Source organism: Hemicordylus capensis, chromosome 7, assembly GCF_027244095.1.
Source record: "Hemicordylus capensis ecotype Gifberg chromosome 7, rHemCap1.1.pri, whole genome shotgun sequence".
NCBI classification, from domain to species: domain Eukaryota; kingdom Metazoa; phylum Chordata; class Lepidosauria; order Squamata; family Cordylidae; genus Hemicordylus; species Hemicordylus capensis.
This window is the reverse complement of record NC_069663.1, coordinates 29,082,168-29,095,568: the sequence shown is the minus strand read 5'-3', so window position 1 is coordinate 29,095,568 and position 13,401 is coordinate 29,082,168. Positions and strand designations below refer to the sequence as shown.

At 57.5% G+C, this 13,401-nt stretch overlaps 1 protein-coding gene across 4 annotated transcripts; it reads left to right on the top strand.

The window, feature by feature from the left end:
- The first annotated feature begins 21 nt into the window (after nt 1-21).
- Nucleotides 22-12,018, top strand: RAB4B (RAB4B, member RAS oncogene family). 4 transcript variants are annotated; one of them, XM_053266801.1, is made up of 8 exons: nt 22-251; nt 3,677-3,757; nt 5,336-5,450; nt 6,396-6,458; nt 6,761-6,915; nt 7,114-7,209; nt 7,790-7,943; nt 9,346-12,018. In XM_053266801.1, the coding sequence occupies exons 1-7, from the start codon at nt 236-238 to the stop codon at nt 7,903-7,905; spliced, it is 642 nt and encodes a 213-aa protein (XP_053122776.1). In that variant the 5' UTR covers nt 22-235; the 3' UTR covers nt 7,906-7,943; nt 9,346-12,018. The 4 variants fall into 4 exon arrangements, with proteins under 4 accessions (XP_053122776.1, XP_053122774.1, XP_053122773.1 ...); XM_053266799.1 differs by having other exon boundaries at nt 80-251; nt 9,410-12,018; XM_053266798.1 differs by having other exon boundaries at nt 80-251; nt 9,295-12,018.
- The last annotated feature ends 1,383 nt before the right edge of the window (nt 12,019-13,401 follow it).

Sequence of the window (13,401 nt, the reverse complement as noted above, 5' to 3'; positions counted from 1 at the left end):
GGCTCTGGGCGACGCCGCCTTGCGTGCGGAGGGGTGGGGAGAGAAGAGTGCCAACCCGGAAGCGCCTGGGCCGCTCAGGGCGCCGCCATATTGGCCGGTTCCCTGGGCGCCGCCATATTGTGCGACTGGCTCTCCGGCTCCGTCGGTCCAGGCAGCTGCGCTCAGGAGAGGAGAGGAGGGGGCTGCCGGTCCTTCCTTCTTTCCTTCCGCCCCCCGCCCTGCCCCAGACACAGCCATGTCTGAGACCTATGGTAAAGAAGGGGCTGCCCCATAGGTGGGGTGCTGCTGTGGGGCAGCTCGGGATGGGCGCCCTGGAAGGGGCCCCGAGGGAGCGGGGGAGGGGTCGCAGGAGGAGGCGGCGCCGGCTGTGGGGCGGTGGGCCCCCCGGGCAGGCCGGGATCACCCAGAGGAGGGGGAGGAGAGCCCCCCGCCCCCAAGGAGCCCCCCTGCCCTGCCGAGGAGGAGGGGGAGGGGCTTCCCTGCCGCCCCACCAGGAGGGGGCGGAGAGACGTGCCCAGGGCCCCGCAGGCAGGCCGTGTCGGAGGAGCCCCTGGCCGGTCCCCTCCAGGGCAAGCAAGGCCGCTGGGCGGCTGCTGCTGCTGCTGCTGCTGCTGAGCATTTCGCCCGCCGCCCCCCAGCCCCGAATCCGGGCAACCTCCCGGGCTGGCAAACCGCGGGGAGCCGGGCGAGGCGGCCTTCGCGTGGGAGACCTTCGCTCCCCCCATCAGTGAGTCGCCGGCTCAGAGCAAGCCAGATGCCTTTGCTGGGCGCGTGCAAGGCAAGCCCGCCGGGGCGCCGCTGGTCCTGGAGGGATCCCTCCCTGCTGCCGGGGAAGGGGGCTGCAGCGGGCGGGCCGGGGGGGGGAGACTTCCTCCTCCTCCTCCGCCCCCCCGTCTAAAACCTGCCTGGCCGGTGAGCGGGATCCGGCGGCCCAGGAGGAGGTCTCGACCACACGCCACCGCGGGAGGGGCTTTAGCATGCGTGTGGGGTTGAACATCTCACTCGGCACCCCAAGGGCTAGACTGGCCCCCCCAGCTTGTGTCCCTAGATGTGGCTGGACTACAGTTCCCATCACCCCCAGACAAAATGGCCCAAGGCTGCGAATGGCTGCGCTGAGAACTGTGAAAGGCAGGCGGTTGAGGATGGGAGATCAGGACACCTAAGAGCCCTGCTTGCAAGCAGGGAGGAACATAGGCAGCTGCCATAGACTGAGTCAGACCCTGGGTCCATCTAACTCAGTATTGTCTTCACAGACTGGCAGCAGCTTCCCCAAGGTTGCAGGCAGGAGGGTCTCTCAGTCCTATCTGGAGATGCTGCCAGGGAGGGAACTTGGAACATAGATGCTCTTCCCAGATGCCTCGATGCACTCTCTTTTGGGCCCAGAGCATGTATGGTGCAAAAGGGTCCTGTCAGTGTGTTGTAACACTTAAGCCTCCTCCTTGGGGGCATAGTTAATGCAGTATGTATTGTGCATTTTTAACCCCACACGTTTAAGAGAGCAGTTTTGCACATTTCCTATGGCCGGTGGCTCTGTTTGCCCATGAAGGCCAGCATCCTCTGCCCCATGCATGCGGCACCTTCCACGTTAGAAAATGTGCCTTGTGAAGTGGCCCTGCTGAGTCCTTGGGGGAGCACTAGAAGAATGGAGAGGATGAGCAATTGGTGGCTCTCATAAGTGACAAAAGTGTGGGCTGCCTTCAGCGGGAACATGTTTGCCAAAGTCTGCAGCTGCGAGCGAATGATTTCAAATGTCAGATGAACAGCCAGGCTCCCCGTTACGTGTCCTACAGCAAAGAAGAAGGAGCTCTGTGCCACCCCAACACGTCAGCAGCCTACTGCCAGAGGATTTTTCTTAGGGCAGAGCCAACTGCTAGATTCTCCTGGGATCTGCCAGGATGGCCCCCTGAAGGCTCTGTGGGCAAAACCCCTTCCGTTAGATGGAGATTTCTGCTCTTCCTCTCTCTGAGGTCTTGTCCTCCTGCTGTGTGTGTGTGTGTGTTGAAGGACGGCAAAACATTTTCTTCGATTGCCTCCCACTTAACCTTGCGGCAGCTGCTCCCCAAATATTTTCTTAGTAAACAAACAAGGAAGGTGAAGGGACAAGAAATCTTGAGCTGCAGATAGTTCTGTTGACAGAGGCAAGGCTTATCTCAAGCAGTGGTGTTGATTCTTCTAGGGAGCGCCTGTTTCCCTATGAGCCAGGTGACTCTGGAGGTTGGCCTCGAGGCCCTGTTGGCTAATTGCTTTGGGGTTTCATTGGCCACTGACGAGTTGCGGGGCCAGCTTGGCACTGGCTGCTGCTGGGCAAACCAAGGCTGTCCTTCCTCGGCACACACAGACAGCTGGCCGGCTTGTCCCTCCTGCGCCCAGCACTCAGGATGGCGTTGTTTTTTTTATTTATGTTTTATTTTATTTAAAATATATTTCTATCCCGCCCCAAACTTGCATCTCTGGGCCAGTTTGTTGTGTCCAGACGGCTGCAGGGAGAGGCTCTGGAGGACCTGGGGCCGAGCGAGCGAGCACTTGTTCTTCCGAGGGGCTTGAAGGCCGCGGGACTCAGAGCTGGGGACCTGCCAGGCCAGGGGAGGCCTTTGTGGGCATGCCTGTCGTCTGACGCTGCCGTGTGGTGAGGCTCTTGGGGCTGTGGCAGGAAGGCCACTGGCGCTGCGCTGGGTGCACAGCCGGCTGGTTCCCTCGTGGCTTGTGAGTGAGGGTAGTGGGTGGGAGAAGAGAGATGAGCAGATCTGCGTGGCAGGAGTGGTTGGAACACATGCACGCTCTGCCCGGAACACAGGCAATGAGACCTGGGGTGACTGTCTCTGACCCGTTTCCGGGAGACCTGGCTGCAGATCCCTAAGTCATGGTGTGACTTTGGGCCTGTTGCTGTCTCTCAGCCTAGCCTAGCTGACAGGGCTGTTGTGAGGCTAAAAGGGGAGTGGGAGAAGAACCATGCGTGCAGTTCTGCGGTCGAGTAGGGTGCACATCTCCAGCGTGCACCAAAAGCACCTCCTCCTCCTCGCCTTCAGGCAACCCTGGTGATCCCAGCAGAATCCCGCAACCCTCGTTCCTTCCTTAGCTCCCCTTCCGTGTGTTGCAACCCATGTCTTTGATTACCTTCGACATTTCCAGTCCTATGAAGTTGGCTCTTGCCTAGGAAAGCTCCTCTCCCAATAAGTGGGTAAGCACAGAGCACTGCTTTTAGACCGGGGTGCCAAAGCCATTCACGTGGCGCATTCCTGCAGTGGGCAGCAGCCGTCAGACACAGCAGGGCCTTCAGGAGCATCTTTCTGAAAGCTCGGTCCCGGAGCTGGTTAGGATTTCCAGTCTCTCTTCCCTGGGAGGCATTGGAACTGCTCAGGCCCCTCGCTGCTGGCAGAGACTTTGACCTCTTCCTCCCAAGCGGGGTTTCCGCCTTGGGCACCCAGAGGGGGCTGGACTTCAGCTCTGGGCATCCAGCCTTTGGTCATTCTCTCCAGCCCTCTCGGCGGCTCCCTCGGAAGCCCCCCGGCCTGTTCTTTCCCACCCCCTGCCGCTGCTGCTGGAGGGGCTGGCTCTTCGGTCTGCATGGCTTTCCTCTGACTGGAGCCCCCGGAGTGTGGCTCACACACTGTGAATAAAAGGCAAGAGTTGCACTAAAAGCAAGACTGTGTTGACATCTCTCTCCGCCTTTCTCCAGATTTCCTCTTCAAATTCCTGGTGATCGGGAGCGCTGGAACTGGGAAGTCGTGCCTCCTCCATCAGTTCATAGAGAACAAATGTAAGTTTGGTCTGGTAGGCTGGGTGAGTGCTGTGTGGCCTTGAGCCTCCCACGAAGCACATCGGTGGATGGGAAGCTGCCTTCCACGGAGCCAGACCCTTGGGCTATCTTGCTTCCTCGTGTCCACACTGACTGGCAGCAGCTCTCCCGGGGGTCAGATGGGCTGGGTCTTTCCCAGCCCTGCCTGCAGAGGCTGCCGGGGACTGAGCTGGGGCCCTTCTGCAGGCCAAGCCGGGGCCCTGCCTCTGGGCTCTGGGCTGACAGGAAACGTGCTGTTTCGGGGGAGCAGAGGGCAGAAGGTGGGGTGCGCAGATGTCCGTGGGAGGGCGAGGGGATGGGCACCCAAAGAACCTTCCTTCCTGGACCTAATAGCTGTGTCGGGGAGATTTCTTTCCAGACCAGCCCATGGTGGGCAAAGGGCCCATATTCTTTCCCCACATACCGTGGTCCCAGTCCTGATCAACCTGCAAAGCTGCTTAAAACAAAGACGCAACGCTGCGTTTAATGTGTGATCTGTAAGACCTCTCGTGGCTCATGCACATCTGAGAGGGTGGAAGGACCCATGGAGGGAAGGCTTGCCTTGCTGGCATCCACCAGATCTGAGCTAATAGTTGGGGGGTGAGTCGGGCTGCTGCTTCAGGATGACACGCCAGGCATAACTTTACAATTCTCGATTGCATCGATGTATTGTTTAGATTGTATTTATTTTGTGCTTGGTTATTAAAATTAGAAAGCACAAGAAAGCATTAGCAATAGAAGCCAACTGAAAATGAAGCACAGCCCTGCCCAAAAGGTGCATATTGTTAAATCATGGACCGAAGCTTGCCTGAGGGCGCCTGCTACTGAGTCCCTGGCAGAGGCAAGAGTGGGGGTGTTCTGTGGGGCGCCGCGCTCCTCCGCCCCACAGGAGGCCGGACTCCCATGCGTGGATGCTACCGTTTCTCCCGCAGCCACCTCGTGGTGTCCAGCATTCACCTCCCATCCAAGGGTCTCGACTCTTGTTCTCTTTGCCTGACTCTCTTTTTGTCTCTAGCCTCTGATAGCTCTGCTTGCATTTGTGCCTTGCCCTTCACTGAGGGAAGATGGATGGCAGGATACTGATTAATTCCTTCTTTCTCTCTCCTTGCTGTCTCTGTTGACAGTAGTCTGTTTCTGCTTGCAGAGCACTCCTCTGGGCTGGAGGTGGAAGGCAAAGGCCCCCGTTTCCTTCCTGTGTGGCAACGAGCTGCAGAGCAGATCCACAGGAGGCCTGCTTTCCGTCCACTTGCTGGGGATGCAGCACCTGACGTGAAGCGCTCCCTCCTCCCCTTCACCCTGCCACCATCTATCCCTTCCTCCACCAACCCACTGCCCCTTTGGCCTGCCCACATCCTGCTAGGCCCTGGTGTTCAATGATTCTTCACAATCTCCAACCTCATGTGTGGTGAGGCTGTTCTGTGTAGATCCTTCCCTGCTCCTCCCGAGACTGCTGACTCTTCTGATTTCTGAACTGCTGTTCCTTCAGCCCTCCTGTGGCTCTTGGTGCCCTCTCCCCCTTGCTTATTTTTATGTTTCTCTTTCTTCTGTGCACTTCTGCAGTCAAGCAGGATTCCAACCACACAATTGGAGTGGAATTTGGCTCGAAAGTGGTGAACGTTGGTGGCAAGACGGTGAAGCTCCAGATCTGGGACACAGCTGGGCAAGAGCGCTTCAGGTAAGGGAAAGAGTCCCCGTGGAGTGTGGGGCAGTGGGGGCAGCATGCTCTGGGCAGCCGAGCCAGCTACGGTTTCCAGATCATGCACCAAGGAGATGATCCCATGTTTGCTGAAAGGGTGGCTTGCCTTTGTAGTCTGTGCTCCAGGAAAAGCAGGAACTGGAAGATGGCGCCAGTTGGTCAGTCTTGGGCCTGGAGAGCAGTGTTCCCTCTAAAGCGTGCACGCGCTGACTCGTTTTCTGATGTCCGCTCAGTTAATTTTAGATCCTGCTCAGGTTGAATCAGGAAGGTCCCACTCTGAATGCACATGGTGCGTGCACACTGCCTTGACACTGCCTCCCAGAACAAAACTCATTCCGCACACAGATGACAAAAATTAGAGAGAACCCTGCTGGAGAGTGGGAGGGACGAGAGGAGAGAGTAGGGCTGTTTGGACAGACTGTAGCACTTTCTTGTATAGTACTGGCTGATGCTTTTTGACGGCAGGATCCGTGCCAAAGCAGGAAGAATATGGGCAGAGAGGCTTGGATGCTTCTAGACTCCAGATTTTAGGGACCTGGTTTTCACCAGCATGGCAGGATTTTCAATACCATTGCAGGTGAACTTGCAAAACCTTCAGTTTGCCAAAAATCGGTGGTGGTTGTCCTCTTTCTCCTACCCCAAACACCAAGACAAAGAGAGAATGGCTGTCCAGGTTGAAAGGTGCATGTTCTATTTGCAAGACTTCCAGTGCCGCTCCCCTGTCCATGTCCAACTCTGAATCCTTGTGTGCTGGGGACGGAGGCTGCCAGCTTCCAACAGGAGCTCCAGGATTCCACAGAAACCCCAGTGGAGGGGAAGGAAGGAGGCCTGCTGGCCTGGAGCGGACCCAAGTGGCCTGGGCCACTAAAGGACTTGCATTGAGGTCCTCCCTCCATGTCCAGCGGAATCTTTGCTCTCTCTTAGGTCAGTCACGAGAAGCTACTACCGGGGAGCCGCTGGGGCGCTGCTGGTCTATGACATCACCAGGTGAGTCTCTGCAGCTGCGCCCCTCCCTCGAGGTTGGGCAGGGCAGGGGCTGCTGGAGCCTGTGGGGTTCTGATCCCTTTTGGAGGAAGGTAGCAAGGCCCCAGCCAGCCAGTGCAGGAGAGTTAGCAGCTGGGTTGGTGGTGGCGTGGGAGGCGCTGGGGCAGCCGCTGGGGTGATGGGAGTTCCCTCTGCGGTGCTGGAGACAAGCTGTGGAATCCCCCAGCCCACCGGCGGAAGCCGGCTGCCTCTCTGTCCTCTGCTGACGGGATTGCAGCCTACCTCCCAGTTCTGGGTTCTTGCAGCAGAGAGACCTACAACGCCTTGACCAACTGGCTCACCGATGCCCGGACCCTGGCCAGCCCCAACATTGTCATCATCCTCTGTGGGAACAAGAAGGATCTGGATGCTGACCGGGAAGTCACCTTTCTGGAGGCTTCACGCTTTGCTCAGGAAAACGGTAACATCTGAGAGAAGTGGGCAGGGGGGCAGGCAGGGGGCTCAGCGAGCCATCACTGCAGTCCCCTTCGAAGAGCCCTGCGGGATCAGGCCAATGCTGCCTCATCCAGCATCCCGTTTCACATGGATCGGTCAGGAGCCTCTGGGGAGCCCTCTGGGGCTTACGCTGGGTCTGTCTGTCCCCCCCCCCCCCCGACAGAGTTAATGTTTCTCGAGACCAGCGCCTTGACTGGAGAGAATGTAGAAGAAGCTTTCTTGAAATGTGCACGGACTATACTGAACAAAATCGAGTCAGGTGCGTCTTGGCCGCTTCTTGCTTGACTCCCGGAGGAAAGGGCGTGCCCCTCGTGTTGGGGTGTTTGTGTGGGTGTGTCAGCTTTGCCCTCGAATGTCTGTGGCCTCATAGAGCTGATCAGCTGGAAGGGGATGTGAATGCCTGCTGCTGCGCTGTGGTCCAGCTTCCTCTAACTGGCTGTCAGGGTGGACCTAGAGCCCCCCCCCCCAAGCATTCTGGGAGGCAGGTGTAGGCCTTGGGGGGCAGGAAGGGAGAAAAGGCAGAGTTGCATAAGGGAGCAGGAGACCTCCTGGTGGTTGAGGGTGCTGGAGGAGGAGCACAGGTGGGGAGCGAAGTGGTGGGCTTGGGAGGTCAGCTGGGGCAGGGGGTAGCGAGGGATGGAGGGGAAGCCAGCAGGGCCCTGGCACGGACGGGGTGCTGGGAGAGGCGGGCCTTCCTCCAGGCCTGTCCTTTGAGGTCCTGTCTGCTGCTAAGAGGCAGAGTTGGGGAGGGCTGGCTGCGGAAAGTGGCGATGGACAGACCTCCGGGGGCGCTCGTGACTCGGCCTTCCTTTCTTCTCCCCTCCTTCTCCCCCCACCAGGCGAACTTGACCCGGAGAGGATGGGCTCGGGCATCCAGTACGGCGATGCTTCTTTGCGGCAGCTGCGGCAGCCGCGCGGGACCCAGGCACAGACCAGGCAGCAATGCAACTGCTAGGGCGGAAGTCTGCGCATGCCTGGAAGCCGCCTTGCAAGGTGCCGGGCGCGGGGGGGGGGGGGGAGGCTGGAGTGCTGCTGAGCTGGCCCCCTTGCCGATGTACACAAGAGGGAGACCCTTCCCTTGTGTGTGTGTGTGTGTGTGTGTGTGTGTGTGTGTGTGTGTGTGTGTCCTGAGCGGCAGCTCTGACCACCCCTAGTTCTCGCTGGTGCTGAGCAGTGATGGCCAGGTTTGTGCCGGGGAGGCCATGGGTCAGACCTCTAAGGGATGGGGTACATTCACTGCCAAACGTTCAGGCTGTGGGTGTCCCTTCCAGAGTGGGTGCACTTGCTTCTCCAGACTGCAGGAGGAGGCCTGAGTTGCAAGGGAGCCCTGACTCCTGCCCGCTCCTCGGCTCTGCCCATGGTTCCAAGGGTGCGTCTGTGCCTGGAGCACTTGCCTGTTTCTCCCTTGGGCTGCCTCTCCTGAGGACTCTCTGCTCCCCATTCCTCTCCTAGCTCCTCTGGGTCAACCACTGACCTCCCCTCTGTCCTACTGGATTCCTCCCAGTCTTGCAGCGGCAAACAGGAACTGGGGGCGGGTGACTGAATGGGAGTGCGGCCTGCTGCAAGGTCTTCCCCGCCAGGGATGCTCAGAAGAGCCTCTGCTCAGCATGCAGAAGGTCCCAGGCCCAGTCCCTGGCAGCAGCCTCCCCAGGCAGGGCTGGCAAAGACTCCTGCCCTGGAACCCTCGGCCGCCGCTGCCAGTCAGAGTAGCCTAGTACTGGCCTGACTCTGTTGTACTCTGTGACTCCCACCCCACCCTGCAGGTGGAGGCTCATATGATGGAGTCTCCCCCAACAAAGCCCCTCCTTGCACTCTGGAAATGTGCCTGTCGGAGTGAAGGCGATGCCAGCGGTTCTCCTGGGTGCCTTTGGGGTGGGGTGGGGGGCTCTCCCAGCGGCAGTCCACAGTCGCATGGAAACAGATTTCCTGCCTTGGTGCGAAGGAGGCCGACCAGGATCTCTTGGCTGATCTCTGAGGGGTGGGGGTGGCTCCCCATGAAGCAGAGCAGCCGCATTTTCTGTCAGAGGCAGCTTCTCCCCCTAAATCAGGCTGGTGAAACGAGCCGGGGGGGGCAGCCTGGGGTAGCTCTGCCAGCGGAAGAATGGTGCGCCCCATTTGGCTTCTGAAAGGCACACGGCTGAGGCACTCTGGCCTCACCCTCTTCTCTGCCGTGCTCCCCCCGCCCCCCGCTGGGGTTCGAGGCCATCCTAGGTGGCTGGAGCCTGCCTGCCGCCCTGAACTGGGCTGCAGGTTGGAAGGACTCTGGGCCAGGGGCCGGGGGTCTGTAGAGCGAAGAGGAAGGGTGGGAGGCAAGCGAGACCCGTCTGTCTGTTTTCTCCTCCAGGCGGCCGGCCAGCCAGCCTCTCTGAGCCTTTCTCCTCCCTCTTGCTCTCAGTGCTGGAACTCGGCCTCTCTGGACCAGGGCTGTATGAAGCACCTTCTTCCGTTCTGCCCCCCAGGACTACGTGCCTCGGCTTGGCTGAAGCCCTCCTGCTTTCCCAGGACGCCTGCTCCATCTCTGTGCTGCCGCCGCCGCCGCCGCCACCTCCTGCCTTCTTTCTCTTCCTGGCCCGAAGCCGTGCGGCTTCAGTCCCCAGGTGACCGTCCGCGGCGGGGGCTCCAGCTTCCCTTGTCACTGCCGAGCCCCCTTCTGGCACACATGACTGTGACGGTTTCAAGGCCAGCGGGCTTCATGATCGCGCCCGGCAGGAGAGGCCCTGAAGGCGTCTGACCCTCCCGGGCTTCTGTAGTTGTCTCTCTTGCACTCCATGGCTGCTTCAGTCTTCATGACGAAACGTGATTCTGGTTGGGGGCGGGGTGAGGAAGGGGGTGGTTGGGTCACTTTGGGGGCATTTAAATTTATTTCCCCCTTCATCGTCCTCCCCCTGCCCTCCACCTTTTAGGAGAGGTTGGCGTGGGTCCTCTGGTGGTGCTGCTGCCGCCGCCTGGGGCTGCTTTACCCAGTGGACCAGGGGCTGGTTCCACTCGGATCCCTATATGAGAATGTTCTGCCTGCGACATATTCTAGATGGCCCCTTTTGAAGTAGCATCTCTGGGGCTCACTGCTTCAGTGTGGGGTCCATTTTGGATTTGCCTTCACACCAAATCCGGTTGGGGTGTGTGTCCGTCCGTCCGTCCGTCCCCTTGTTTCTGTCCCCAGGTACTCCCCCCCCCATTTCCCTGTGCACCTTTTGAGGGTGCCTCTCGATTTTCCAGAAGCCACTTGTGGGCCCTCTGCGCTCCCCTCCTTGGGACTGCAGTCAGCAGGTAGTGTCCAGGCCTGAGAGGGGGGCATTTGTGGCTTTACCACTTTGGGGTGTGATCCCAGCTTATGGGGAAAGGATGTTTGTTGGGGGGTGTGTGTGTGTGTGTGTTCATGTGCATGTGCGCACGGGCTGAATCAGTATGGCAGGCGTGCTCCCTGCTAGATGTTCCCACTTTGGTCAGAGCGTGTGCTAAGATGTCTGCATCGACAGAGAAGTATCCACTGCTTTTATGATCCAGTCTCCTTTTGTCCCGTAGGAACGCCATGTATTTACTTCCCTCCAGACACCTGTTCGTGTTAGCTCAGATTCCCATCAAGTTTTGCAACATACCCTCCGCCCCTGGGCCTTAAAACCTTTGACCAGGCTCCGCTGAGAGACACCTGTGAGACCTTAAGGCCCAGGAGTCTGGACGGGGCGTTCTCTCGAGCGCCCGCCTCTTCCTGAGAGTTCTCTCCCTGCACTTTCCAGGGAGGCCAGTTCCTAGCCTGGAGGTGCTGACCTCTGGCTCCCTCCCGTCCCTGTGCCAGACCTTCTTCTGGGGGCTTTGCTCTCCTTGGCCCTGGGCTTCAGAGCGGCTACATCCTGAAGAACGATTTGCCAGGTCTTGTGCTAAGATGTGCTGGTCAGACCGAAGAAGGGCTCAAGTGTGTCCCGTGCAAAACCAAAGTGGGGCGAAGAGGCCTCCTTGCTCCTGCTGCTGCTGCAAGTTCCCCCTAAGTTGGTGCGAGGTGAGGAAGTTGAAACTCTGGTTTCTGCTGGAATCCCCTTATGAGGACATACCCCCACGTGTGACGCTTGTGTGCATGGTGGGAAGAGCACCTCTACCTCTGTGAGTGAAGAATCTCACCCCGCCCCACCTGGCAGGTACTTTGGGGGCAGGGCAGGGGGTGGAGAGAGCAAGCTGTGCTTCTGCTCCTGTCTCCCGCCCAGGAGTGGGGACTCCTAAAGAGGTGGGGGCTCCCAAAGCAGCTGCTCCTGCTTCCTAGCAGGCGATTGGGTGGCTCCTTCCCCGAGGTGCCTGCAAGCTGGCCATTCATCAGGTAAAGCTGTGCGGTACTCAACAAATGGCAAGCCTGCAGGCAGCACAGCCCTTGGGTGGATGGGGGGCAGGGGAGAGAGAAGCAACCCACGCTGCTGTTAGGAGCCAGAGGTACCTTTGATGCCTCTGGTGTCCCGTCCCCCCCCCGGTCCCCTTTTGCTGGAATCTTGGAACTGGCACTTGCATGCCTTGCTGGTTAGTTTGAGAGGACCCCCTTTCCTGCCCCCGCCCCACAGCTATTGCCCCACCTCTTTGATCCACAGCAATGAGATGAGGCGGGAGGCAGGTAGGGCCCCTGGGCAGGCCTGCCTGGCTTGGTGAAAGGTCCTGTGGGCAGACTTCATTTCTCACTCCACCGCCACCCCGCAATGGCCCACGAGGAAGGGGCAGAAGGAGATTGCTTGGATATCCTTTTCTGTTTAAGTGTTTAACGTCATTATTTATTATAACTGTCTCAGGGGCAGAAATCTGCTGTCACTGTGTCTGTCTCCTGCTCCCCCTCTACATGCCCCTCCCGCCACCTCTTGGTGCTTCTGGGTGGGCCGTGTCTCTCTGGTTCTCGGGGGTCTCCCTTGGGCCTTGTCGAGGACGGGGGCAGTTTTGACAGGGCTGCTTTTAATCTGTAGTTGAGGGACAAGCTGTTACCAAGCAGTTTATAATTCAGATCCTACTGTGTCTTGATTTTTCTTTAAATGCACATTCCTTCCAGTTTAAGGCTGTGAAATTTATTCTCCTACATAAAGTGTTCAAATCTTTTTTTCCAGTTCGAGTCCAGTGCTGTGTTTCTTCCTTTTGTGGCGTGTCTGTGCTGGCCAAGTGGCGGAATGACAGGCAAGAGAGTCGTGCCCTAAGAAGCATCCCGGTTGCCATGCAGACTCTCACAGGCTTGCGTGTCCCTTGCCCTGTTTAGCCGGGGGGGGGGCAGAGGAGGGGGAGATGTGTGTGCCGAGGGGGCCTCCAGGCGCAATGTCCAGCTTGCTGCCAGAAATAGGAAGCGGACTTCAGGATAGGGCCCTCTTTGTTCTGTGTTTAAAATTCAGATTCCCCACCAAGCAGAGCTGGATTGTGCAACCTGTATAAATTAGGCAAAGATCGCCATTGCTTCATTTGCATGGTTCTGCTTCGGGGAAGGGCCGAGGCACCAACCTGACCCTGGAAACAGTATGCGTGCGCACACACAGAGAGAGGAGGTGTTACCCACGCACTGTCAAGCACATATCTGGAATCATAAGCACTAGAAACCACTTGCTTTTTTTGAAATGCAAACAGTCTCCCCCATACAGAACATTGTTATGCTTAGGAGGTTCTGTATGGCTTACTCTATAAATCTCTAATTTTATATCTGCAAAAAACAACAACCTGATCTCTTCCCACACCACCCCCTTTCCATCTTTGCTTGTGTCTGCTGAGCTGCCCCCCTACCGGTTAAAAAAGTATATTGGTATTTTGTACAGAAGCCTTGGAGGTAGTCTTACTGTTTGTTTGCCAAGTGTCTTACTCAGTTCCACAGGGAGGTTCTTTTGGCAGCAAGCAATAAAATATCCAAGCGGGACACAAAATAAACACGATTGAAGGAGCCATTACCCTAGTTGGAACCCAGCTCAGGGACAGGCCTCTGGCTCATTGGCCTTGGATGGTGGGGACCTGCCCTGGGATGGCAGAGAGTGACCTTCAGGTGTTGTCCATGAGGAAACGGCACCCATGAGATAATCTTGCCATGGTACTGAAATCTTACAGAGTGCTGAAAACTCATGTTCTTGGGCATTAGAAAAATCCTGCAGCACGCTGCAAAATTATCCTCTTGTCCATGAGAAAATGGCACCCATGAAAAACCTGGGATACTGCACAATTATTTTCTTACAGCACCCATAAAAAATTCTTGCCACAGCACTGAAACTTATTGTATTTATTTAACATCTTTATATACTACCCCAAAACTGTGTCTCTGGGTGGTGTACAACAAAAACATTACAAATAAAACAAAACGATAAATGATTAAAACATTAAAATCATTTAAAAACCCAACAATACTGTGAATCTAATTAAAAGCCTGGGTGAACAAATGTGTCTTCAGTACCTTTTTAAAAAGTTGCCAGAGTTGGGGAGGCTCTTATTTCAACAGGGATAGCCACCAGATGAGCCGGTG

Excerpts from the sequence above, each read along its gene's own strand:
- RAB4B (XM_053266801.1), top strand. Across the intron at positions 3,758-5,335 it reads TCAGTTCATAGAGAACAAAT|TCAAGCAGGATTCCAACCAC; the intron begins GTAAGTTTGGTC and ends GCACTTCTGCAG. Across the intron at positions 6,459-6,760 it reads CTGGTCTATGACATCACCAG|CAGAGAGACCTACAACGCCT; the intron begins GTGAGTCTCTGC and ends GGGTTCTTGCAG.